Here is a 27,525-nt window from a genome sequence, read left to right on the forward strand (position 1 = left end):
AAGGCTCATGTGTATAAGGTAAAAATGCAAACAACATAAATTTATGTGGAAAGGAAGCCTTCTTCCGATTCCAGATGCATGGCCCTCGGGCCTCCTCCCCCAAGGGAACCAGCTTCACATATTTATGTCTCCTTCCAGAAATAAAACAACTACATACTTCTGCATATATTTTATTTCCTCCCCTTTTTACATGTCCAGGAGAACGCTATTCATACGGCTCTACACCTTGGCTTTTGTTTTGTTGTTTTATTTTTACTTGATAATACAGCTTGGAAATTGTTCCAAATCATCAAGTAAAGATTTTTCTCCTTTATTTCCAAGGCTGTATTGGTTTCCAAAGTAAAAAGATATAATACTTACATAACGCTTTCATAAAACGGTAAGTAAAAGATGAACATTCCATTAGAAAAAAATGGGAAAGGACCTGTAATATCCTCGAAAGAAATACGTATGACCAATAAACACACACACACACAGAGCTCACTGTCACTATCAGAGACATTCAAAATAAAACCATGCTAACACTGGCTGGGATGGGGAGAAACATGTCTTCTCATGCACTTGGTGGGCTGCAGAGGTAGAACCTTTCAGAGAGGCTGTGGAATCAGCATTGAGCGCCTCCAAAACAGGTCTACCCTTTGTTCATCTGCAGCGATTCATCTCCAGGAAACAATCAGAACCGCACAAGCACTTATGTATTTACACCGCAGCATTATTTTATAAAAGTGAAAAATTAGAAAAACTGTAGTGCCCCAGGAATAGGAGAATAATTAAATAAATTATGGTATGTCCAAAGGGTAGGCATTATACGACCACACGACCTTTACACCGAAGCTCTGTGAGTCTATGTAATGACACGGGAAAGTATGCATGACAAAATGTTAATTGGAAACAGCATAATACAAAACTATATACGAAGAGTATGGATTTGGGTGGGAGTTAGATGGGGGGCGGGGGAATAGACAACAAAATTTAAAACAGGGATTATTAGTTATTTTAATTTTCTTTATATATTTTTTGCAGTTTTCTAATTTTCTAAAAATACACTTTTAAGTCAGGAAAAAATAAACATTACAAAAGGAGATCTTGTAATCCTTCAAAGATAGTCAATATGCAAACAGATACAATCTGTCCTACAGGCATTCCTGAGTGAGTTATTATTCTGTGTGGAGCACTAGAAAAACACTAATATTACTCACACATTATGGTGTCCTATTTTACAAGAGCCTATTTTGCTGTGCAAATTCATCTCAGAAGAGAAAATTGCATGAGCCCATATGTCCTGGTGCTGCAATCTCTATAATGAATTAAAAGACCCAATCCAGGTACTTATATAACCAGGTTAAAATTGGGTGTATTTGTATGAGGAGACTCAATTATCTCTATTACAAAGAGCCCTTCTTTCTCTGCTGTGTGAGAGGCATCTGTCAAAGATAAATTCCTGGCTTTTTCAGATTCCCTTTATCCTCGCTAACAAAAACAAGCCCAGGGAAATGACAGTGGAGTTGCACAAACCCAGTGTTCAGACTTCCTGAGAAACTTGTCTTGAAATCAGAAGTCAAATTCCTGGCCTACATCAACCTTAACAAAACACATTCTCCGTCAATAAACAGCCACACATTGATTGCTGAGCGCTTCAGGATAAAATGAAGACCTTAGCTCTGTGTATGCCTTTCATGAGAGTACAACGAAGAGGTTTTATTTCGTTCGACTCGGCATTTAAGAAAGGAAATCTGGAGCCTACCTATCTTTCTGGCCTTATCTCCTACCAGGCACCTATTCCTGCCTCAGACCACAGCCAGACTGGATTACGTGACTCCCCAGGCACGCCGGGAGCTCTCTCTTCTCCGGGCCTGTGTTCAGCCTTTTCTTCTCGGTGCCTCTCCTCAGCCAGCAACAGCCTCACCTGGAAGGTCTGGTTCAGAAACCTTAAGAAAGTCTACCTGTTTTCCAACTGGAAAATACCTTCCCTCCCCCGGCACTCCCGCAGCAGACACTGGCTGCCATGGGAGACACTCTGGCTGTATCACCTTCAGCAAGTCACTGCACCTCTGGGCTTGGGCTTCTCATCGGTAAAGAGTACCTCTTTCTAGAGCAGTGGTTCTCAACCTTCTGGCCCTTTAAATACAGTTCCTCATGTTGTGACCCAACCATACAATTATTTTCGTTGCTACTTCATAACTGTAATGTTGCTACTGTTACGAATCGTCATGTAAATATCTGATATGCAGGGTGGTCTTAGGTGACTCCTGTGAAAGGGTCGTTCGACCGTCAAAGGGGTTGCGACCCTCAGGTTGAGAACTGCTGTTATAGAGTTTTTGCAATAAATTAAATAAGAAAACACAGGTGAAGTACCTAGCAATATACATGAATTCAACAAACGATAGCTTCCTGTCAGTCCTCCATTACAAATTTCTGCCCTGTTAGTGATTCTGTGCTTCTGCCATCATTCTCCTCACTCAACATGCAAACACGTGTGCACCCGTGATGACAAACCCCACGTATGGAGAGCTGGGTTTTATTCATCTTTGTAGTCTCATAGCGCCTAATTCTGTGGCTTGTACATACATAGAAAACACTAAAAATACCTGTTGAAAAAAAGTAATTAGTATATCAAACACATCTAAAACATTTAAAACTACAAATGCTAGAGCCAGAAAACCAGATGGCTTTTTTTTTTTTAAGAGGTAAGAATTAACAATTAAAGCAGCAGATAGCATTGCTCAGAGAGCAACAATCTAATTACAAACAGGTACATCAAAGTCCCAAGTCGCTGCCAACGCAGCCGCAGAGGGCGAGCGCTTCAGTCAAACGGTCAATCCGTTACTTTCCCGCAGCCTCAATTCTCATTACCTTCCAGTCTTTGAATCTCCTCAGCTGTCACTTCCAGTGTTTGATCTGACAAGGAAGCAACCTGGATGACCTGAGAGAAAGAGGAATGAAATGTGGAGATGTGTCTATGTTTGTTTGTCTTTAAACAGAGGCAAGCCTGTCTTTTACAAAAGACAGGGAACATCAAAGATCTCTTGTTTTAAGAAACTGTCTGTGTCCTCAACTAGAGACTAACGCTCGGGTCCCCTTACTCCGGGAGTGGTCATTACACTGCAGAGGACCGTTCCAGAAGAAAAGGGTTCATTTAAGACACTGCACAATAAACTTCAAAGGCCAAACGGGCAACTTAGGACAAGAAATAGGAATAGGAGTACCTAGCCATATACATGAAACTACGCCCATATATATTCTGGTCCCAACATAACATGTTATTACTTTTTTAAAAAAAATCTTTATTGTTTAAAGTATTACATATGTTATACTTTTTTAACATGTTGTTTCTTAAAAATGCAATACTTATAATAACAAATTGTATCAGCAATTCTTCATGCAAGGAAGAAATAAATGTAATTATGAGTACATTGATTATAGCATTGTATACCTAGATTTTTTTTTAATCCTCACCTGAGAATATTTTTCCATTGATTTTTTTTTTTTTTTTTTTTTTTAGAGAGAGTGGAAGGGAGAGGGAGAGACGGACAGACAGAAATGTCAATGTGAGAAAAGTCAACTCGACTGGTTGCCAACCCGGGACGCTTCAGTCTGCAGGCTCTATCCACTGAGCCAAACTGGCTAGGGCCTTACATATAGATTTTGAAGCAGTTTTTAAAATTTAGCTCATAAGACCCAAGATCCATCTTGAGTTACATCAATGGAACTCTTGTTTGGGTACCAGAGAGACACTTGGTCCGTAATTTTCAAATGAAAGGATAAAGTGACTTTCCCAAAGTAAAAAAAATAGCCCAAGGAAGACTTGGAAAAAGAACTGTCATCCAAGGGCGATCACCTGGTTTACACAGAGAAAAATGTCCAAACAATCCAGAGTCCAGAACTCTAGATTCTAAATATTAAATTAAATGGAAAAGAAAAAAAAAACAGAACCTAAGCCACAAATTTGATGATTTAAAAGTAGAATGTACATTTTACTTTATAAAATTCTTATCAAAGAAGAGAGAAAAATTTCACACTGTCCTCCAATGAATATACACATCATACACCAATTAATTCTCTCACAGGTAAAATATAAATAATCAGAAGAAACCCCACTGCAAATATTACCTAGAATCAAATTTAGAGATACTCACATAAAGCAGCACAAATTAGACAAGTTTTACTCCAGTGGGAGATTATTAAACTTACCAGCTGGGCAAAGGTGGTAACTTTTAGTCTCTTGAAAAGCTCATCTTTTTTGTATCTGTAATCTGAAAAGCACAAATATTTTTCTAGGTTTATTTTGCTTCCTCAGAGGTATTCATTCTTTCTAATCACCAAGTTATATTTCTCAAGTTATTTATGTGCTTTTACATACCTTACCTCATTTAGTCCTCATGATATCCTCAAAATTAAAAGTGGTCAGTATTATATAATTTCTTCATTTCTCCTCCCCCCCCCCCCCCCCCCTTTGCTTGGGCCATTAGAAAGCCTATAATTGAATAGCCACCTCTTTGTGTCTAGAGACTTTATCCTTTGCCTTTATGTTATTAGTCTACCATTTTTCTGTTACCATGCTATGCTATGGCTGTACTTTGGCCATATTGTACCACATTTTTGTAAACTGCTTTAAACTATTTTCAGAACAAAAGGAAACAAATCTGCATTTTATAAACAGGACAGAGACCCTTAAGCGGAGTGGCCCCAGGTCAACCCTGCCCTGAAAAGACGAGTTACATTCCAGAGGTTACAAACTATGCAGGAGACACAGGACAACACTTCCTCCCCCAACCCTGGGCACAATGCTGGGCACACGTGACCATCTCTTGTGTCCGTTTCTCTTCACCTCCACTTCAATAAAAAGCAACCTGTTCAACAGGTTTGCAAGATGAAAAAGTTCTGGAGATCTACTGTACAACAAAGTGAATATACTTAACACTACTGAACTGTACACTTAACAATGGTTAAGACAGTACATTTTATGGTATGTGCTTTTTACAATTAAAGTAAAAAATCAACCTAAAACATCAATATGTACTCAGTGCTATCTGTACAGTTTTGAGACATAACTCCTCCAATGAGGGTACCCCTGTAATTGTGATAATAATCCCATGTAGCACATTAAACAGTTCTTTAAAAATTTCAGCCAATATCACTTTATCCAATCTCTGCCCCATAGAGGCATGTTAACGGTTAGCTTCCTTAAACTTTTCTGAAAATGACTGCCCATCCTCAAGTTCTCAGCACTGACCCCCCTCCCACTCTTACCCTTTACTCCTCTCCTCTTTTAGGTGTTTATTTTGGAGCCCAGGGCTCCTTAAAGACTGTGCCATTACTTCAGAATTACTAAAGGTCCGTTAGCTGGATAATTACTGTGGCCTTCACAGCACAAAGTCTCATAAGCCAAGACTCCTAGCAACAAAGGAAAGGATTAAGATATTTAAGGCTGTTTACCTGGTGTACTAATCATTTCTATGAATTTTCCAAAAAACCAGCACAGACCGGATAGTTATTTCGGAGGATAATGTTTGCTTGATTTATCAAACACCTTATGACTCAGAGTCAGGAAATATTACCTTAAAAACTCCATCAAGATTCTTGTCTTACAGGGAATTAAAGTTTTGCTGCTCTAAAATGTCTTAAAGAGAGCAATTTGGCTAATAACTGACCATTACTTCTAGAAAATTCTTAGAACAACTTCTTCTGGATACAAGGTAACAAACCTAGATGCAAGCCAGCTTCTAAGACCCACCAGGATGTAGACCCAAATAGGCTGACCACAAGCAATAACAAGGGCAACGGAATCGCCACCAACCCGTCCACCAAAAGTCACTTATTTAAGTCAAAATGGTGATACATCAGACAATGAAAGTAGTCCATCGCTCTCAAGCAGTTTGCACTGTGCCATTTATCTACCGATATTCTTTCTGTATAGTTCCATAGTTGGAAATACTCTCCAATTCTTCACATTCTAAGTACATTAAAACCCCCTTTAACTTTGTTGAATTACCTCAAACAAAAAAACCGGTTCAGCTGTCTTCTAACGATCGCCCTCTCGCACGCACTAGAAATCCCACTGCACATTTGAGCCTCAACGCTACATACCTGGTTCTGGTTTAGAAGGGCAGCCATCGCTAGGACTTTCTGACATTATTGCTCGGAGATAAAAAGATCAAGCTAGACGTTGTACAGTAAGTTTTAAAGTTTACAAAAAGGATGGCTTGGAAAGCTCTGTCAGTGTCCTCGCGAACAGAGCTTTAAGAATGGAGCTTCTGCTACTGGTAGCTTCTCCCAACTCCGTGATGGAGACAATGAGCCCGAGTTTCAGATATGCTATCAAGTTTTGCTTCTCCAGTAGGTCTGGAGGCTCAGCCTGTCTCTCTCGAGTTACTGGAAGGACAGAGACCTAACTATCTAGGATGTCCCACACTGGGTCCAACTAGTGTCATCTAACCACCAGAAGCCAAGAATACGCTTTGTAAGTGGTCAATAGACACAGAGTGTCTGTTCTCCCCGGGCAGAGCTGAAAGAATATTCAGATTACAAAGGAATTCTGCGTTTTCAGGGTTTTGTTAAAACACGTTATTAGCAAAGGGAAGTTGGGCTCGCAGTGGAAGACAAATCAAAGGAAGTAACAGAACAAGGTTTGTGATTTCACAGAAAGACATGGCATCTGAGGTAATCCGAGAAAAGTGATGGGGCTCGGGTGTCACGGAACAAGGCAATATTCTCCTCCCTTTGACCCAAAAGAACATCTACAACAGAAAATGGGATAAGAGAAGGAAATATCGTTCAAAATGTAGATCCCAAACCAGAATCTGAAGTAATTCTAGTCAGGGAATCAGCACAAAGTGTATGAAACCAGGTGAGAGGAACCTCCTGTCTTACTAAAAGGAAGCCCACAACTTCTAAAGAGAAAAGCATTTCATTTCCAAGGACTCCATTCCAGAGGCATTTCTTTGGGGAGAAAAGCTCCATTTAAAGTTTAGATATTAAAGAAACCACACTGTGCTTTTTAAGAAATGTTTTAAACCGGGTTTCCGCAATCTGGGTGGAACGAGACATTTTTAGGGGACAAATTCTGGTGTGGACACGTGAGCTTTGGTACTCGGCTGCAAATGGACAGGAGGTGAAAGAGACCACACACCGAACTCGAAGCAGGCCAGCCGGATTGTCCTGCCACGGATGAACTAAGGGCGACAATAATGCAGCCCAGGTGAGTAAACAAGATTTTTTTCATAGTTTAAAATTTTAATATATCCTTAAAATACATACGTATACAATATAAAGTGCAAAATAATGTATAAGCTATAATGTAGAATGTATAAGAAGAAAATAAAAGGCCGCTGGGACATTACACATCAGAAAACAAATGTCTCCAGCAGGAGTCCTATAGCTCACGGAGGCAAACAGCAGAGTCAGCAGAAAGCTGCTCCAGAGTCCACATCTATTATCTGGGGTTTCTCAGCAATTCAAAAGGAACAGAAACATTATCATTTAAATTAAAAGGCCTGCTGTGTAAAAACAAAGTTCTCTGAATTCTGGATTTGTAGTAATCTCTTCCCAGAAGATGTATATTACCAGAGCCAACTACTGAACTGTTATCTGAGCGAGTCCCTCTTCCCTCACATTAGCTAAGTACTCCCCTCGCACTGTGTTCCACTGGAGATAGGCGCAAATCCGTCTTAGGACGTAGATGTTTCTGCTTCTTCTTTAATTCTGGCCTTGATGTGTACATTTTACATCTGTTTTGGACACAGACTGAAAAATTATGATTTTGTACAAGAGCAAAACACTCAGTGACTAGTGGCATATCTTTGCAGAAGATTAGTTTTTAAAAAGAATGTGTATGAAATATGATTTTTAATTAAAAGAAAGCAGACTGCAATGAATTTATAATGTATAACATCGCTTTAAGAATAAGCTCTTTCTCATATCTCTAAGGCTTTCATGAGTACTAATTTATACTCAAAAGAGCGTTATGAAATAAGACATTATTACTCCTATCTCAGGTATTGAGAAAGGAGGAAAGATTAAGTACCATGAAAAAGGCTAAGAAGACCGTAGAACAATGAAACTAAAGTGCAGGTTCTCACTGCTCACTCTACATTCCTACATTAACACCTCCTCTGAGGTCTAAGTCAGGCACAACTCGACCCACAAGCCACGATCCTAGCAGCTAACCAGGAAGGTCATGTGTTTCCCACGTCTCTCCAGCCTCTTGCCAGGCCAGCGGACTCCCATAGCTCTCCGTGCGTGTCAGTTACAGAGTATGATTAGGGTTGTTAATACCCAACTTATAGAATTACTACAGGGTCCCATTATGCCAGCCCATCAATAATAGTGCTACTTACTTTTTTTGATCTCTTCTAGCTTCTCAATGTATTTAGTCATACTGTTACCTAAAAAGAGAATAAAGATTTTAGATATGTTTTTAATGGAAGGAAATTAGTAACACTGTGAAAACAAAACGGAGTACAAGTATTCCCTAAGCCTTCCTATCCTGTTCTTACAGAATCACAGGAGGCAAATGGGCCACACACAGTAATACTCTTTTTTGAATTATCCAGCATCATTAAAAGATGATGAATCATGGGAAATGTTTGGTCAAATGTGTTAAGTTGGGGTGCACGCCCAATAAACATTAAGAAGTCCCAGGCAGTAAAGATGATCATTTTATGTAATTTTTTTCCTTTTTGAGTCAAGGCTTTCCTCCTTTTACTCCCTCCATAATCTTTATGTGGAAGAAAGAAGGAGAAAGAGAGGCAATGATCTTCAAATGTCCAAAATGTGCCGTTGTGGCTACCCAAGCAACCCTTTCCTCCCCACTTAAGTCTTGTGGTTTCCCTCTTTCCTGAACTTGGCCTTCCTCTATTCATGCTGATGCTGCAGCCTGAACTAGACCACACAGTCTGTACACTGGAATTCACGGTGGACTTGATTTGCTGAGAAATAACAGCAGATTCCCACAGTGTGGAGTCCCCGGCCCTCACAGTTTATAGCCTGGTTCTACAATACCAACTTCCAGCCAAGGTGGGCTGGAGAGTTTGTGTGCATTAAAACTGGGCCAGGATCATTCTGGTTTCTGAATGAACTACAGTCTGGTTCTCAAGCCAGAGGTGATTTTCACTGGACATGCTTTCATTTGATTCGAGTCAATAGAGCAAGCTCTATCTGGCACCTAAACGGTATAGCAAAGAGGGGAAAACATGCAAAATAATTTCTTATTTCTAAAATTGTGCTCCTAACTTTTAAGCCTTGAGAGGAGCCGAACTTCAGATAACAAAATGCTTTTCAATGAATGGCAAGAACTACTGTTTTTAAGGGTTATTCTGAATTTTTCTTCATGGTTAAGTCAGAAGCAGAGAAAGAAAAGTCTTGCTCTGAAACCCAAAATTCATTTTCAAAAATAACTTATGTCATTTGTTATTATTCATCATGGAATGAAATTCCACTGAGCTAATTTTTTTTTTTTTTTTCATCTGAAGACACACACTCTCTGGGATCTGGACTCGGTGTGCAGTCTTAGAGCCGGAGTCTCTCCTCCGAAGCTCAGAGACAGAATTGCCATGATTCTTCCCAGACACATATCCTTCCCTCTCCCTGCGCCTCTGAACTCAGGTGGGAGCCGGTGTGGTCAATGCAGTGGGGGAAGATGCCAGGGCAAACAGTGTGCTGCTCAGCACCCCACAATCTCATTCTTGAACTATTTTACGTAACAGCTTGTGGTTCTGTGCCCCCGAGTCCCCGGCAGTCGCATGTTGCTGGCATGCAGATTTTTTTTGGCCAGGGCCGCTTCAGACGGTCTCATCAGAACACCAAGGCACAAAGAAAGAGTCCTGACTTGTTCTGACACAGCAAGTGAATGACTAGATGAACAAAGTGGTCCTTTGTTCATCTAATATAGCTCACTAAAACACATTGCTTCTCTAGTTGTAATGTTTTAAAAACACGATTTAACTGTGAGGTAAATACGTAGGAAGTGTTACTTCCTTAACAGAAGCAGGTGGGAAGCATTTCGTGCTCTAAATCCCCCAAGGCATGCTATGCATGGAAAATAATAGCCAACCTTATTCTATAGTCTTCATTATGAAAACACTGCATTTCCTGCCCTAGCTGGTTTGGATAGAGCATCGCCTGTGGACTGAAGGGTCCCGGGTTCGATTTCGGTCACGGGCACATGGCTGGGTTGCAGGCTCCATCGGGGCACATGCGGGAGGCAACCAATCTATTGTCTCTCTCACATCGATGTTTCTCTCTCTGTCTTTCTCCCTCTCTTCCACTCACTCTAAATATCAATGGAAAAATATCCTTGGGTGAGGATTAACAAACAAAACAAAACAAAACAAGCCACACTGCATTTTCACTAACAGTCAATTATCAACATTTTCAGAGTATTTACACAGCAATTCATCTTTGTACCAGCAGTGCCTCACAACAAGCTGTCACTCCCACTGTTTGTTTTTCCCAGAAAAGGAAAAGGCAGGGAAACAAAGTCTTTTGCTCAGGTAAACAAATGTTTGGCAAAATTAAGAACAAATCTAAGAGGGCCATTGAGAAGAAGCTGTTTTCACTAAAGATATTCATTCTATCCACGTAGGAAGAAAAAAAAAAAAGAAAATGGTGGATTTCTGCATTGTCCCAGTTGGAGAACTGAGACAGCAGGGTGGCTGACTAACGGACACAAAGTTTCCTCACAGTGACTTCAGAAGGTATGGAAAGTAGTATTCTACCCCTCTTCATATGAAGACTAACTCATTAGCTCATCTTACCAGATCTTATTTCATCTGAAAATAGTTTTTTGACTACCATTTAAAGAGACTAGAAATAAAACAATTCTATAATTGATTAACTTGTAAACATCTTTGTTTTATACAAGAGTAAGGAGCCTAAAGGAATATCAGCAAACCAGTTTTTAAAAGAATTGAAATGACAATTATTGCACGATACATTTTCTTAGACAAGATTTTGATTTAAGAAAAAAAAAGTCAGTGGCTCCCCATTGCTTACTGGCTAAAATTTAAACTCCTTGCTCTAGTGCTGAAGGCACCAATATCTTGCCGACCACTTCAATCTTGTCTTAATTCCAAACTTGACAAAATCTCTGTTAGTCTTGGATTCTTGAACATGTCACCTTGTCCATGTAATCATAACTGCTCACCAGGCTGGGAGGGAACTTCCCATCCTCCGTGCTTGGCTTTCCACTCACAGGCATTTATCATTTCACTGCCTTATTTGTGTGCAAGTCTTATCTACCTTATTACTGGGGAAGCCAAGGACTGTTTACACACACACACACACACACACACACACACACGAAGAGAATATCTCTCTCTCCCACTGTCTAGCACAGGAGGCACTAAAAGATATCTGAAGAATCCTCACGAGTTATTTTTATAAAGCAAATAATCATACCACAACCTGGTTTGAGGTTTGTATGCCCGCTTTTCTTTAAATGTACAACCTGATTTATACGCAGTGTCTGTTATATACTACCTATACGACCCATATTGTTTCAGGAGTCAGGTAACCTAGAAATGTATAAGGTGGTATTTAGTTTCTACTTAGTTTACAACTTAAGTAGCAACAAAAGATATATTTATAAACTTTTTCAATTTGAACCAAGAGAAAGAGACAACCCAACTATATCAACAGCGTTATGCAAAGATAGAGCAGAGTCGATGAGCTAAGAGACTCATTCAGTATATTTTTTCCTTTCTTTTCCGATAATTTAATAACATTATTTGCACTAAGCCAGTAAGAAAAGCAAGTGATTTTGAGCAGCAGTAATCTAAAGTAAGATTTATAAGGCAGACCCGGTTGCTAAGAGACAACTCCATTGCTTTATTTTTCTTCAATATTCCCCTCCTCTATGGAGAAGTTCTTTGGGCTCAGAAGGAGCAGAAAGCGTGAAAAGAGGCACAGTGGTCCTTTGTTAATCTCAATAAGTTATACGAGTGCATAGTGCTTTCTGGTTTGTAAAAGGCTTTCACATACATTTCTTCCTTTGACATAAGAAACAGAATTAAAAACTGAAAAAGATGAAGAGTACCTAGACTGTAATGAGTTTGACTGCTACAGATCAAGGCTATTAGCAAAAATTCAGGAAAAGTAGACGAAAGAAAAAAAGAAAATACTAGTTTGCGCAGAGATAATAAAAGTAAGGTGAATAAAAAAAATAAGGCTAGAAAACACTGAGTGGAGAAGGCTACAGAATTTTAGAGAGCTAAAGAAATTTGAAATTAGACCGAAAATGGAGTGAAATGAGGGGATAATACAAGCAATGAAAGAGTGTAGGAGACGAACAAAGGGGGAGCCCTGTGGCTTGGAAAGTGTTCCTTAATCAGCCTGCGGTGCCGCAGAGCAGAAACACAGAGAGGGTGCTTGAGAATAAACGAGAACCCTGCAGTGGAAACGGAACAAAACGCCGCCAGGGATTTCATCAGAAGCATAATCCATTCATGGTACAGTCTGGCAATGCTGGGGAGCTGGTAAGATATACCCAGGCACCTATGGGACAAAAGAAATATTTGAAGTTCAAAATAGTTCTGATATTCCCAGCCATGGCTATACACTGGTGTTTGAGTTTATAAGAGAAGTAGAATCAGGAGTATAGACATAACAAACCATCTTTACCAAGGAAGAAGGCATCATCAGTCTTTGAAGAACTCAGTAGCCAATGATTTGGGTGAAGACAGGAGATATCAGGAAATCCTTGATTTCTTGTGATTATCTCTGAATTACTCATTGTTTGGTAAGAAAAGATGAAAGACCTATCTATTTTGCCTAGAAATGAGAAATGCTCACTCATTTCTGTGCCTGTTTCTATGGCTCTGATGGCAGAGCTTAAAAACATACCACAGATGGGACCTCTTTACTCTCACTTGGGCTATAAGGTCACTCTTGTGTTTTCTTAACCAGGTCTCCTCACCCTTTTCACCTTATGGCATACAGATAAGTGATAATATCTGGACAGAACACAGCTTTGCATTGTCTCAGGCTCTGATGGCTACCAAGAGGGCTAAAGGGATCTGTAGTATAACTTGGCATATAATACACAGGCCACTATACTGAATACACAGAGAGGTAAGTCATAAAAATGCATAGAAAAAAATTAAAACCTTTTCCCTAAATTGTCTTTAAAACAATTTAATACATTGTTTGCGGGTAGTTTTTATTGTGCACTAACAGGTGGCTCTACTTCTTACAGTCAACGTAAAACGTATAAATACATTTCCCGCATAGAAACAACAAAAGAAATTGAACACTAGAATAAAACGACTCTCCCACACTAAGCTAAACTAAACTTTGAGTTTTAAGCCATGAAGCACACTTTGGTCCTTCCAAAGCCATTAAAAATGAGTTTGGGAGACATTTACTTACAGGAAGATGAGGTGGATGTATTTTTCTCTACTCCTCCAGCTAAATACAACAAAAACCCTGGATGACCCACAAAAAGGGAGAAAATATTTGCAAATCCTATTTCTGATTAGGGTCCAGAATCCAGAGAATACAAAATAACACTTATAACTCAACAATTAAGAGAAAAATAACCCACAATTTAAAAAATGGGCAAAATGGTTTGAATAGCCACTTTTCCACAGGAGATAGACAAATGCTAATAAGCCCATAAAAAGGTGCTCAACATCATTAGTCATTAGGGAAATGCAAATCAAAACCACAATGAGATAACACTTCACACCTACAACCATGACTGTGATCAAAATGATGGACAATAAAACATTTTTGAGGATGTGGAGAAAATAGAGCCCTCCTGCATTGCAGCTGCTTTGGAAAACAGTTTGGCAGTTCCTAAAAGAAGTAAAGACAGAGGTAGCATAGGACCCACTATTCAACTCCTAGGTATGTAACCTAGAGAACGGAAAGCATATGTTCACACAAAAACTTGTATACTAATGCTCATAGCAGCACTGTGGCCAAAAAGTCTAAATGAACCAAATGCCCACTAACTGATGAGTGGATAAGCAAAATGTGGAATCACTATACAAAATACTATTTGGCAATAGAAAGGAATAAAGCACTGACACATGCTACAACAACACTGACCCTTGAAACACGGATGCTAAGCGAGAGAAGCCAGGTATAAAAGACCACATATTGTTGAGCTGGTGTGGCTCCGTGGTTGAACGTCGATCCATGAATCAGGAGGTCACAGTTTGATTTGCGCTGAGGGCACATACCCGGGGTTGCTGGCTCGATCCCATTACAGGGAGTGCAGGAGGCAGCTGATCAATAATTCTTTCTCATCACTGATGTTTCTATCCTTCTCTCCCTCTCCCTGATATCAGTAGAAAGAATATATGCACCCCTATGTTCATAGCAGCACAATTTACAATAGCTAAGACCTGGAAACAGCCCAAGTGCCCATCAGTGGGCAAGTGGGTAAAAAAGCTGTAGTACATGTATACCATGGAGTACTATGCAGCAGTAAAAAAGAAGAATCTCTTACCCTTTGAGACAGCATGGAGGGACCTGGAAAGTATGACTGAGTGAAATAAGTCAGTCAGAGAAAGACAGGTATCACCTGATCTCACTCATATGTGGAATCTAATTAACAAAATAAACTGATGAATGGAGTAGTTCTAAAGACATGGAAGCATGGAACAGAGTGTGGAATCTCAGAGGGAAGGCGGGGAGGGTAGATGGGTGAGAGGTAATCAACCAAAGACCTTGTATACATATATGCATAACCCATGGACACAGACAATAGGGTGCTGAAGGCCTGGAGTGGGGAGTGGGGGTGATCTGGAGGGAGTCTACGGGGGGAAGAAAAGGGACATATGTAATACTTGCAACAATAAATATTAAAAAAGAAAAAGAATTATACACCATGACTACGTGAGATTTATCCCATGGATACAAAACTAGTACAATATTGAAAATCCACTATATTAACAAGTTAATGGGAAAAAAGTCACATGATTATATTAACTGATGCAGTAAAAGCATTTAGGAAAATTCAACAGTCATTCATGATAGAAACTCTCAGAAAAACAGCCACAGGAGGAAATTCCCTTGACCTAATATAGCTAACACTACACTTAATGATGAAAGAGTAAATACTTTCCCCTAAGGCTGGGAAAAGACAAGGATGTCTACTCTTTTCACTTTTATGTGACATAGTGCTGTTACTTCTAGCCAGAGTGATAAGACAACAAAAGAAAATGAAAAGTGTACCGACTGGAAAGGAAGAAATAAAACTGTTCCTTTTAGTAGATGACATGATTGTCTACACAGGAAAGCCCAAGGAATCTACAACCTTCCCTGTTTCACCCCAAAAAACATATACCAAAATGCCTCCTGTACCTAAAAAAAGTGAGTTTAGCAAGGTCCTGGATACAAAATAAACATACAAAAAATAAGCTGTATTTCTAGCAATAAACACTTAGATACCAGAATTTAAAATATAGGGCCATTTACAATTGTTCAAAAAATTACATACTTAGGTGTAAATGCAACAGACCATGTACAGGATTTATATCCTGAAAACTATTCAATGCTGATGAAATAAATCAAAGAAGGTGTAAATAAATGGAGAGACATAGTATATTAACGAATTGGAAGATTCAACATAGCAAGATGTCAATTCTCCCCAAATGAATATACATAGGTTTAATGCAACTACTATTAAAATCATAGTAATATTATTGTAGGTATAAATAAGATGATTCTAAAATTTACATGGAAAAGCAAAGGAATTGAGATAGCTAAAATAATTTTGTAAAGAAAAGTAAAGTGGGAGTAATCAGCAACCAAGTTTAAGTATCTAATTTACTATGTAGCTACAGTAATCAGGCCTGTGTGGTGCTGGCAGAGGAATAGACATATAGGTCAATGGAACAGAATGGAGAACTCAGAAGCAGATCCATATAAATATGCCCAACTGGGTTTTGACAAAGGTGAACATGCAATTCAATGGAGGAAAGGTCATCTTTTTAACAAATGGTGCTAGAGCAACTGGACATCCAGAGCAAAACGTTCATCTCACTCTAAGTCACATATCTCACACAGACATTACCTGAAAATGTATCATGGACTTCAATGTAAAACTTAAAGCTATATAACTTTTAGAAAAAAAGCGTAATAGAAGCTCTTTGGGATCTAGGCTAGGCAAAAAGTTCTTAGACTGGACAGCAAAGCATGACCCAAAAAGGAAACATTAAAACTGCACTTTCCCCAAATTAAAAACTTTTGCTTTTTGAAAGACCCTGTTAGGAGGATGAAAAGACAGGCTACAGAGTGGGAGGAAGTATTTGCAAAGCATGTATCCAACAAAGGACTGGCTAGGATACATAAGGAACCCTCAAAACTCAACAATTAAAAAGCAAACAGTTCAGTTAGAACATAGGCAAAAGCCAGGAACAGACATTTCACCGAAGAAGATAGACTGATGGTAAATCAGTGCATGAAGATGCTCAACATCACTAGCCATTAGGGAAATGCAAATCACAGCCATAATGATACGCCCCTGCATATCGATCAGAATGGCTAAAGTAAAAAACCAAGTAAATGCTGGCAAGGATGTGGAGAAATTGGATCACTTAGACATTGCTGGTGGGAATCAAAAATGGTCCAGCCGCTCTGGAAAACAGTTTGGCAGTTTCTTAAAAAAACACAATGGCAACTACCATACAACCCAGCAATTGTACTTCTGGGCATTTATCCCAGAGAAATGAAGACTTATATTCACACAAAAATCTGTTCACAAATGTATACATCAACTTTATTTGTCATAGTCAAAAGGTGGAGACAATCCAAACCTCCTTCAACAGGCAACGGTTATACTGTCGTATGCCATGGTATAACTACTCAGTCACAAGAAGGAACAAACTACCAATAAATGCAAAAACTTGGATAGACCACCAAAGAATTATGCTGAGCGAAAAAGCCAATCCGAAAAGTTGTATATTGTATGATTCCATTTATACAGCATTTGTGAAAGGACAAAATTCTAGAAATGGAGAACAGGTTAGTGGTTGCCATGGTTAGGGAGGAGGTGAGGGTGGAAAGCGGAAGTGGCTTTAAAAGAGCAGCATGAAGGATCCTTGTGGTGACGGATATGTTCTGTATCTAGTCTGTAAACATCAACGTCAATATCATGGTTGTGATTTTGCAGTATCATTTCCCAAGATGTTACCATGGGAAACTGAGTCAAGGATCCATGGAATCTCTCTAAATCATTTCTTATAATTCCATATGAATCTAAAATTACCCCAAAATAAAAAGTTTTATTAGCAAAACACTAGCTTAGAATGTCAGGATAGCCTTGGCCGGTGTGGGTCAGTGTTTAGACCACCGGCCCACCCACCAAAGGGTCTCGGGTTCAATTTCCAGTCAAGGGTACATAACGGGGTTGCAGGTTCGATCTAAGGCCCTGGTTGGGGTGCATGTGGGAGGCAACCAATCGATGTGTCTCTCTCATCTCTCTCTCTCTCTCTCTCTCTCTCTCTCCCCCCCATCCTTCCACTCTCTCTAAAAATCAATGGAAAAATACCCTCAGGTGAGGATCAACAACAACAACAACGAAAATCTCAGAATAGAAAAGGATATAGGTAATCACTATGTGTTATAAAAAAGATACTTAAAACTGAAATTAATTTCAGGTATCATTATACTGAGTCAAATTTTGGTTATGAATTGAGAAATTGAGGAGAAAAAAATGATTTTCATTGAAATTTCAGTTCAATTTCTAAGAGACAAAGATATAAAGCTATACACAAATATTTATTTTTTGGGGGAAAAAACCCTCAGCTCTGGGGAAAAATTAGGACAGTACACAGGACTGAAACAATACACAGGACTTTGCACCAGTTCTCCAACATCCACTTCCTCATCCTGCATACAAATCCGTTCTAGCTTCTTTACTGAACTTCATGTAAATCACACGATCTCTGTGCCACAATTTCCTGCTTCTCAATAACAGATAATATTTTTTTTACCTCCCATCAAACAGGATATTTGCAAGGAAATATCTGTACAGCACGGAAATGTTTGAAAGAAAGATCCCCAGAAATTGTATCTGCAAATGGGTTCATTTAAAGCATTTAACTCTATTTTATATGAGGAAACATGTACAGTGTGAGGTAATGATTTTGAAGGAGACTGGAAAAAGACAAAGACAAAATGAATGAGATTTAAACAAAGTTGACATCCCAATTTATTTTCTCAGTTGTCTTCAGGTTACTGGTGGAATGTTCAGTATTCTAAAGGCATGCAGTACCCCAATCTACTAGCGAAACCATCTTAATAGGATGGATTTTCCACAGCAGGCTTTAAAAGTTTGAAAAAAAAAACTAAACAAATAAACAACAAAAATCTCACAAGGCTGCAAATCCACAAGGGGCCTGGTGAAAAATGTTAACAGCATGGAAATAAGCAGTAATACACTCAAATTTCATTTTACCTGAATTGCAGCACTAATTTAATTTTGTCTGGTATTTCAGTTACTCATTCAAGTCTGTCTGCCTCCACTTGAATCTAAGCTCTTTGATTGCAAAAAATCACGATTCACACTCATCTTTCTAGTCCCATAGGCCATAACTTTGCAAATACCAAATTGAACAAAGGCACACAAGTATAATCTATTACTCCCAGTCTAAAGAAACATACTTGAGGTGTCCCCAAATAGAAGTTGACCATCTGATATTTATTAGCCTCAGCCCTGCAACTTATTGAACAATGTTTTCATCAATTTCTCAATTTATAATAAGCTAATCCTGTGAATGGAATTGTCGTGGACAAACTGACAAACAGGTATCAAAAGCAAGTCCCTGAGCCCAGAAAGACATCAAACAAGACAATGGGAAACTTTTAGCTGCTTCTTGCCAATAATTAGCTTTTGAATTTTTAAAAAGTTTTAATTTTTTAGTCTTTACTCACCAGTGTCCAGTCTTGACTTGACATGCTGATACTTTGGGTTTTGTGGTATCCTTTTGGTCAGATACTAAAAAAAAAAATTAAAAATTCACAATACATTGGATTAATGTACTGTAAAGATAAGGGTGGCAAAGTTAGGAAAGAGTCAGTTACTTAAAAAATAGAACAAATGCTACAATTTCATCGAATTTATAGGTAGAAAGAGGTCCAACAATCCCTTAAAGATAGGACTATGTGCTACAGCATCTCTACAGGTGAAGATGGCTGTCTTGTTTCTGTCAAAACATTTGCATATTTTGCCAAAATAATCTCATAGCAGCATGTAAAAAAAGGACTCGGGAAAAAGGCTCTTAAAATCATTTCTGACATTGAGCCAAAATTGGTCACTAATTTCCATCCAGCCCACTGTTGCAACCCAGAATAAGCCACCCGCCTCTGCCTCAAGAAATCAGTTAAACCAACTCAAGGCAGCTCTCTTGTTCTTCTTTTTAATTTTACTCTTGGTATGATGACTTGTAGGCCATCTCCTCTGGAGGCCCTCTAGCTTGTATCCACATCTCTCCTGAAAAGGGGGCACGTGGACCCAGACCTGAGCACAGCGCCCAGATGTTGTCGGGCCGGGAACGGTTTGGCAGGCCTCTCCCGCTGCCTGCCTGGAGCCCGCGGCTCCACAGACGTCACGGCCATGGCAGCTGCTCGCGGTGCAGCCGGGGCACATCCGGGCTCGGGGTAAGTTTATGGCCAGGAAAGATGCCTATCTTGGGTCTCCCTTGTCCTGTACTCTGGCAGTGAACTCTGAATCCAAGCTCAGGACATTGACCCACATTAAATTTTCAAAAGCCATGGACTGAGGAAAGGCTGATGAATAAGGACATTATAGAATATACTTGCTTGCTCAGGCTTTTTTTCTGGCCTACAAGTAGGAAAACCATATGTTCAGTCACAGGTAGCTGTGGAATATGAAGTTAAACCGGGTAATATGCCTTTCCAGCTTCACCTTTCGCCACTCGCCCACATGTTGCCAAGTTAAAGTTGCCTGAGTGTTCCCCAAAATGTGCCACATTCATTCAGGTCTCCAGTCTTAGCAAATGTCCGCCTAGGATGCCTTTTCTCAGACAAAACTTCACTTCCTTTATAAGCTGTCCCAGGTGGAATTAGGCACTTTCTTTTCTCCCTCCCTCCCAGAATATGGACACCCTGTACCACTGTTTACAACTCGCCCTTCTTCTCTCGGCTAGGATTTCCTTGAAGGCAGGGACAATAACTTACTCAAATTTGTATTCACCCAGGACTTAATAATCAATCAACAAATGAATATATAGAATGAGGACTGTACTATCACAACTACTTGGTGGTTCCTTAGATGAGAACATCAAACTTTAAAACCTGTATCACTTGCCCTTAAAAACGTAGGTAACTACAGCATTTAGTTAACGACTCAAAACTACCATCTGCTATTTTAACACTTAAAAAGAAAAAAAAATCTCAAAATAAAGATTGGTCCTTTATTATTATTAAAAAACTCACTGACATTACCTGTTTTTCATTTCGCCCTAGGTAAGTAAAACCTTCGCCATGGATGTGTTTGTGGGACCCCTGAATTATTTTACCCTGAAAGGTTTCTCCAGCTGATCAGTCACATGCTGTCTACAAGAAAAAGGGACTCTAATGCCAATTTCAACTCCTTCCTAGATGAAGATGGAGAAGATTCTTTCTTTCCTTTTTTTTTTTTTTTTGAGAAGGCTTTTAAGTGAAAGAAAATATTCAAAGACTAAAAAGAGGGACTTTAGGACAAGTTCCCAGAGGAAGACAATACCACAGCAAAACAAAACAAAAAACCCCAAAGCAAACAAACAAACAAAAAAAAACGGAAAACATGTGCCTGGTAAATTGAGTCAAGAAAAGCTAATACTTGCCCTGCTGGTTTGGTTCAGTGGATAGAGCATCGGCCTGGGCACTGAAAGGTCCTGGGTTCGATTCTGGTCAAGGGCACATGCCCAGGTTGCGGGCTTGATTCCCAGTGGCGACATGCAGGAGGCAGCCAATCAATGGATTCTCTCCCATCGTTGGTGTTTCTATCTCCCTCTCCCTTCCCCTCTGAAATCGATAAAAAAAAAAACATATTTTTTTTTAAAAAGAAAAGCTAATACTGGAACTCAGTTATCTTAGGCTAGAAATTTTCTTTTTTTCTATCTTGCTCTCCGTATTTTTATAATTTCTATATGCTATTTCCTGTTTTTACTTTTGTTTTGCTTTTTCCCTAGTTGCCTAGCAAAGCTTCTTTTGAAAAATTCCAGGCTCGTCTCTGCTGAACTAAGGGGATTTGTCCATACCTAAGCCAACATAGCTAAGAAGTGAGGGTGTCTCTGGGGACCAGGTGTGGTGGCAGCAGAATGATGGGGGGAGTGCGGACAGCTGCAGTCACGGAGCCCCCCCGCCCCTGGTTTTCCCTTACACAGCCTAATGAGAAATCCATATGCTGCAGTAGGAAAATGTAGTATTTCTTCTCATTTTCCTATTTTGGTCCAACTTCTTGTTCCTGACTTTCTAGTACCAATCGCAACGTAAAAGCATTTGTGCTCCGCTCTAAGCAGAGCACCGTGGGTTTTATGGAGCTGCCATACTTTTTTCATTAAAATTCTTGCTTTGGGGTGACTGTTTCTTGACCTACTGACCAACTGGCTTTTTTTCAATTACATAAACAGGATGGGATGGCGGGAAGTGAAAGAACTGAAAAAAGAAGCTGTTTCAAGGAAAACCATTCATTCAAAAAGCCGTATTGGGTGCCAACCATTCATCCAGTCGCATTTACTGGGTGCCTTCTAGGAGTAAACCACTGTGCCGAGGACACAGAGGTGAAAAACACATTCTCAGCCGTCCAGCTCTGCCTGATGCTGGAAAGGAAGGCGAGTGAACGGATGCCACACTGCACGATAAACAAGGAGCGAGAAGCTGGGGGTGCCACGGGAGTATGTAAAATTCGCCCCTAAACCAGACCAAGAGGAAAGAACCGTTTCCTGAGGGTGAAATCTGAGGGCTGAGTCAATTAGCTAAACTCGAGGAGTAGTGGGTGGGAGCGACAGGGGAGGCAGAGAGGCTGAGAAGGTTCATGTCTGTGGTATTATAACAGGCTCTTTGAGGGCAGCCATAGGGGGCAACATGGGGTCAGATGAGGCTGGAGAGACACACAGGGACAGATCACAAAGGACCTTGTATCCATGCTAGGAAACCCGGATGTTACCCTGTAGGTAACTGGTCCTCAGACAAGTGCACTTTTCTCCCCCCACCCCAGGGACAACTGTCAATGTTTAGAAACATTTTAGGTTGTCAGACTGGGTGGTGGGTGGGCTACGGTTGCTTACTGGCTGTGCTCTCCTGAGCAACTTACTGAGACTCAGTTTCTCCATCTTTATTTTCTATTTTTTTTTAAAATATATTTTTATTGATTTCAGAGAGGAAAAGAGAAGAAGAGAGAGATAGAAACATCAATGATGAGGGAGAATTATTGATTGGCTGCCTCGTGCATTCCCCCTACTGGGGATTGAGCCTGCCACCTGGGCATGTGCCCTGACTGGGAATCGAACCGTGACCTCCTGGTTCATGGACTGACTCTCAACCACTGAGCTACACTGGCTGGGCACCAATCACATTTTTAATTTTGTGTTGTTATTGTCAATTCTCACCTGAGGATATTTTTTCCATTGCTTTTCGGAGAAAGTGCAAGAGAGGGAGAGAGACACATTGGCTGGTTGCCTCCCACATGCGGGTGGGAGCAAATGGGAAACCCAGGTACGTGCCTTTGACCAGGAATCGAACCTGGACCCTTCAGTGTGCAGCCTATCTCTAACCACTGAGCATACCAGCCAGGGTCCAATCACATTTTAAGTCTCCTACACGAAAACATAAATTAACAATGTAGGGATAAAAGAAGTCTGAAAACATTGATATAGACTGAATTGTGTCCCCCCAAATTCATACATTGAAATCCCAATCCCCAATATAACTGTATTTGGAGAGAGAGCCTTTAGGAAGTAAAGTTAAATGAGGTCATAAGGGTGGACATGTTCTTATAAAGAGAAACACCAAAGAACCTGCTCCTTTCCCATCCCTGCACACAGAAAGAAGAGACCTCTTTCTGTGAGCACATCTGCAAGCCAGAAGAGAGCTCTCACCAGAAACTACATTGGCTAGCACTTTGATCTTAACCTTCCCGGCCTCCCAAACTATGAGGAAAAAATTTCTGTTGTATAAGCCACCCGATGTGTGGTATTTTGTTATGACAGCTCAAGCTTACTAATACAAACATCTCCAACAAAACAAAAAGAAAAATAGCAATATGGAGGAAACTGAGGCTATGAAGGAAAAATATTTAAAAACACTATTAGAGGAATGAAAACACATATCCACACATGAACTTGTACAGTCATATGCCACTTAACAATGAGGATACACTCTGAGAAATACACAGGCGATTTCGTCATTGTGAAATCTAGATGATCTGGCCTACTACATACCTAGGCTATATAGTATGTAGTATATACCGTCGTCGTATATACTCAGTTTCTAAAAAAAAACTAAATGTAAGCTTACATACCACCCAAGAACTGTACTCCTAGGCATCTATCCCAGAGAAATGAAAATTAACATCACACAAAGAACTGTACCCAAAAGTTCCTATCTTTATTTATTATAGCCCAAAACTGAAAGCAGCCAAATATCCCACAATAGCTGAATGGTTAAATAAACTGTTATACATCCAAACCACAGAATACTAATCAGCAATAAAAAGGAATGATATTGCTACAAGCTACAACTTGGATGCATCTCAAGGACATTATTCTAGTGGAGAAAAGCCAATCTCAAAAGGTCACATACTACTTGATTCCATTTATGCAATATTCTTAAAATTACAAATTGAAGAAATGGAGAACACATTAGTGGTTGACAAGGGTTAGGATAATGAGGGGGAAGAAAGTGGATGTGACTAGGAAGGGATAGTATAAGGGAGATATTGTAGTGATAGGATAGTTCTGTATCTTGATTGCAAAATCTACACACGTGCAAATCTTGATTACTAGTATATTAAATCTACACATGTAATAAAAAGGCCTAGAACTATACACACATAGTACAAAGGCCAATTTTCTGGTTTAATATTGTACTATATTTGTGTAAAATATTATCATTGGGGGAAACTGGGTGAAGGGCATATGGGATTGCTTTGTACTATTTTTGCATAGTAATCTGTATTTATATCATGTGAATCTGTATTTAAATCAAAACAAGAGTTTTTATAAAGGATATCAGAGTCCAAAACAGAGCTCTTAAGGATTAAAAACATTATGGCAGAAATTAAAAACTCAATAGAAGGATTGGAAGATAAAGTTAAACAAATCTCCCAAAGAGAGCAAAAAGACAAAGATGTAGTAGACCAAAGAACATATATGCACAGCTAATGGACAAGACAACAGTGTGGTGAAGGCCAGGGTGGGGAGGGTGGGGTGGTGGTGGTGGGCAAAGAGGGAGAAAATGGAGGGGGGGGGGGACATCTGTAATAATGTCATCAACAACAAAGGAGATAAAATTTTTAAAAATTTGAGAAGCAATCATATAGAAGCAGCAACACAATAATGAATTCAAGAAAGAGAGGATGGAGAAAACAGGAGGGAGATCACAATGCAATGTTTTCAAAATGCGGATGGAGTTCCAACCAACAATTCTATACTCAACCAGACGTTCAGGCAAGTACATGTGAAGGTAGAGGACTAACATTTTTAGACAGGCCCAACATCTTAGGCATAAATAAAAAATATATATTTATTTCTTATGCACTTCCAAGAAACTACAGGAAACGGTGCTCCGCTAAAACAGGAGAGGAAGCTGGACGTCTTCCTTTAGGACACAAATGTATCCTCACACATCCCTGCTGCTCCCGCCGTCCTCTTCCACCCACATTCCTGATCCCGTTAGCATGGCATCGGCACCAATGAGGAGCCCAAGCTGGGAACCAACCATCCATCACTCTCTCGTTTCTCAAAACGAATGATGAGGTCTTGATGATTTTACCCCCTAAATATTTCTCTCAATCCTGTCCCTCATGCTGTGGCCTTTCAGGGGTTCTCAACCTTCCTAATGCTGCGACCCTTTAATACAGTTCCTCATGTAGTGATCCCCAACCATAAAATTATTTTCGTTGCTACTTTATAACTATAATTTTGCGACTGTTATGAATTGTAATGTAAATATCTGATATACAGGATGTATTTTCATTGTTCGCGACCCACAGGTTGAGAACCGCTGCTTAGGTCTATAACATCATAACCACCCAACCCGTTTCCTTAGGCCCAGACCTGGGCTCCTCAGATCCATTCTCCACAAGGTGTCCCAACCACGACCTGAAATGCAAATCAGATCACGTCACTCTTTACTTTAAAAGGCTTCCTGGATTCTGGCCGGCAGACAAGAGAAACATATGGCAGCTTGACTGCCGCTCTCCACACCTCCCTCCCTCACCTCCATGGTAGAGATCATACAGCAGTGATGGCGAACCTTTTGAGCTCGGCGTGTCAGCATTTTGAAAAACCCTAACTTAACTCTGGTGCCGTGTCACATATAGGAATTTTTTTTTATATTTGCAACCATAGTAAAACAAAGACTTATATTTTTGAGATTTATTTTATATATTTAAATGCCATTTAACAAAGAAAAATCGACCAAAAAAAAATGAGATCGATGTCATCGGTTCGCCATCACTGTCATACAGAATCCATCCTGGCACGCTCCTGCGGAGCCTAAGCTCAGCCTCACAACTTTGTCTACATAGCTCACAGGCATCCACCCTGAGGTGAAAATAAAATAAAATAAATTGCAACGCCTGGACAGTAAGAAAGGCCAGGAGTTTCAGCAAGGCACAGAAGGCCCTTCCGGACTTGACGCCTGGGCTCTGCAGGGAACTGCCACTGCCTGTTTCACACCTTCTGTCAAACGCATGCTGTCCCACCTGCAGCGCTTCTTCGCCTGGCTCACCCCCTGGCCGGTTCCGGCCACTCCAGCGCCCTTCTCTCCCTCCGTGCGGTCCTATCGTCCCCTTGGGCTCTCTTACATGTTGCTCCCGAACCACATTGCATCCAATTCTGTTTACAAGTCTCCCTGGCTCGACTGAACTCACTACAGGACCAAGGCCTTGTCTTACTGTCTTTGCATGTCTAGCTCCTACTCCAAGGTGGGAGTCCCATGCACACGAGTGGAAATTAAATGAACACAAATGCAGCAGGGCAGTAGGGGCGGAACAGACAAAGTAAAAGGTGCTGTGGGGTCGGGGTAAAACCAATGTGATAGTTTGCGCCCTTTCCAGAAGGCTTGGTCTGCTTATGGCTGCTCTTTCTGTATCCCCATAAGGCAGTGGTTCTCAACCTTCCTAATGCCGCGACCCTTTAATACAGTTCCTCATGTTGTGGTGACCCCCAACCATAAAATTATTTTCGTTGCTCCTTCATAACTGTAATCTTGCTACTGTTATGAATCGTCATGTAAATATCTGATATGCAGGATGTATTTTCATTGTTACAAATTGAACATAATTAAAGCACAGTGATTAATCACAAAAACAATATGTAATTATATATGTGTTTTCCAATGGTCTTAGGCGACCCCTGTGAAAGGGTCCTTCGACCCACAGGTTGAGAACCGCTGCCATAATGAGCCGTGATAGCTGCTTTTGATGGTGTTAGTCTCCGGGCTGCAATGTCACGTTCCTCATGTTTTGTATCTGCCGCTCCTAGATTGCAAGCCCTTTGAGGGAAGGGGCTGTGTCTTTCGTTATGCACTTCGCTCCTCTCGGCGACAAATACCGGCGTGCAGAGAGCAAGGGGTGAGCAAGGGCGGGATGGGGGCCCAGCGCGGGAGGAAGGCCCGGGCTCCGCGCCCCCGGCCCGCCCCGCCTCCTTTCCCCCTCCAGACCCCTCCTCACGCCGGCCGCTTCCCGCCTTGCGGGCGGCGGAAGTCGCCGGCTGCTCTTCCCTGCCCACGTGGAGCCTTTTCCGGTGCGCCCGCCCCCTCCGCCTCTCCGATCCGGACCTGGCCCTCACCTCAGGATTCCCAATGTGCCTCCGGACAGACATACTGGCGCCAACCGACCACGTTCAGGGTTCTAGCCTCACCGGTTGCCTCTAACCCTAACTTCCTACCCCTACAATCTCCGCTCAGCCGCCTCCCTACAAGCTCTTCTCCGATTGGCTTGCCTTTCCCGGCCAGCCAATGGAGGCCCCGTTTACTACCTCTTTGCAGGGTCTAGGCAGGAGATGCTACTCCAATGGTTGCCAAGGGCAACGCGGGACGCCGGCTGCCAAGGCCTTTTGTGCTCTCGGCTGGGCCCCACGGGCTGGAGCTGTAGCGCGGGAAGAGGGGCGCGGGGGAGGGGCTGGCTGGCGCCGGCACGGGGGCGACTGCGCAGATGCGGGGGCGGAGGGTTTAAGGAGAAGGGGAGCAGGGGCTGGAAAGTGGGGAGGGAGATGGTGGTGGTACAGGGAAACAAGCGTTCTAGCAAATGTGGAAGAACAAATACGGTTTAAGACACACACACCACCACCACCCTTAAGGCCATTTCAAGCATCTGGGCTACTTCCACCACAGGGAACAGATAAGGGA

The 27,525-nt window shown here is 40.9% G+C and overlaps 1 protein-coding gene across 4 annotated transcripts in view; it reads right to left on the bottom strand.

Moving 5' to 3' along the window:
* The window catches only part of CEP41 (centrosomal protein 41), a 35,753-nt gene extending 8,691 nt beyond the window's left edge, over positions 1-27,062 (bottom strand). The window contains exons 1-5 of one of the 4 annotated variants that reach the window (XM_070423899.1): positions 26,967-27,062; positions 18,883-18,946; positions 8,337-8,384; positions 4,192-4,253; positions 2,854-2,923 (exon numbers count right to left, since the gene is read on the bottom strand). In XM_070423899.1, the coding sequence (XP_070280000.1) occupies positions 2,854-2,923; positions 4,192-4,253; positions 8,337-8,384; positions 18,883-18,946; positions 26,967-26,999 (277 nt within the window). In that variant the 5' untranslated portion in view covers positions 27,000-27,062. Of the gene's footprint in view, positions 1-2,853; positions 2,924-4,191; positions 4,254-8,336; positions 8,385-10,992; positions 11,577-11,741; positions 12,493-18,882; positions 18,947-26,966 lie in introns of those variants that run through there. The other 3 variants (XM_070423900.1, XM_070423901.1, XM_070423902.1) reach the window with 3 other exon arrangements.
* Between the last annotated feature and the right edge of the window lie 463 nt (positions 27,063-27,525).

Source organism: Myotis yumanensis, unplaced genomic scaffold (genome assembly GCF_028538775.1).
Source record: "Myotis yumanensis isolate MYYU_CA2020_CCGP unplaced genomic scaffold, mMyoYum1.0.hap1 SCAF_9, whole genome shotgun sequence".
In the NCBI taxonomy this organism is placed as follows: domain Eukaryota; kingdom Metazoa; phylum Chordata; class Mammalia; order Chiroptera; family Vespertilionidae; genus Myotis; species Myotis yumanensis.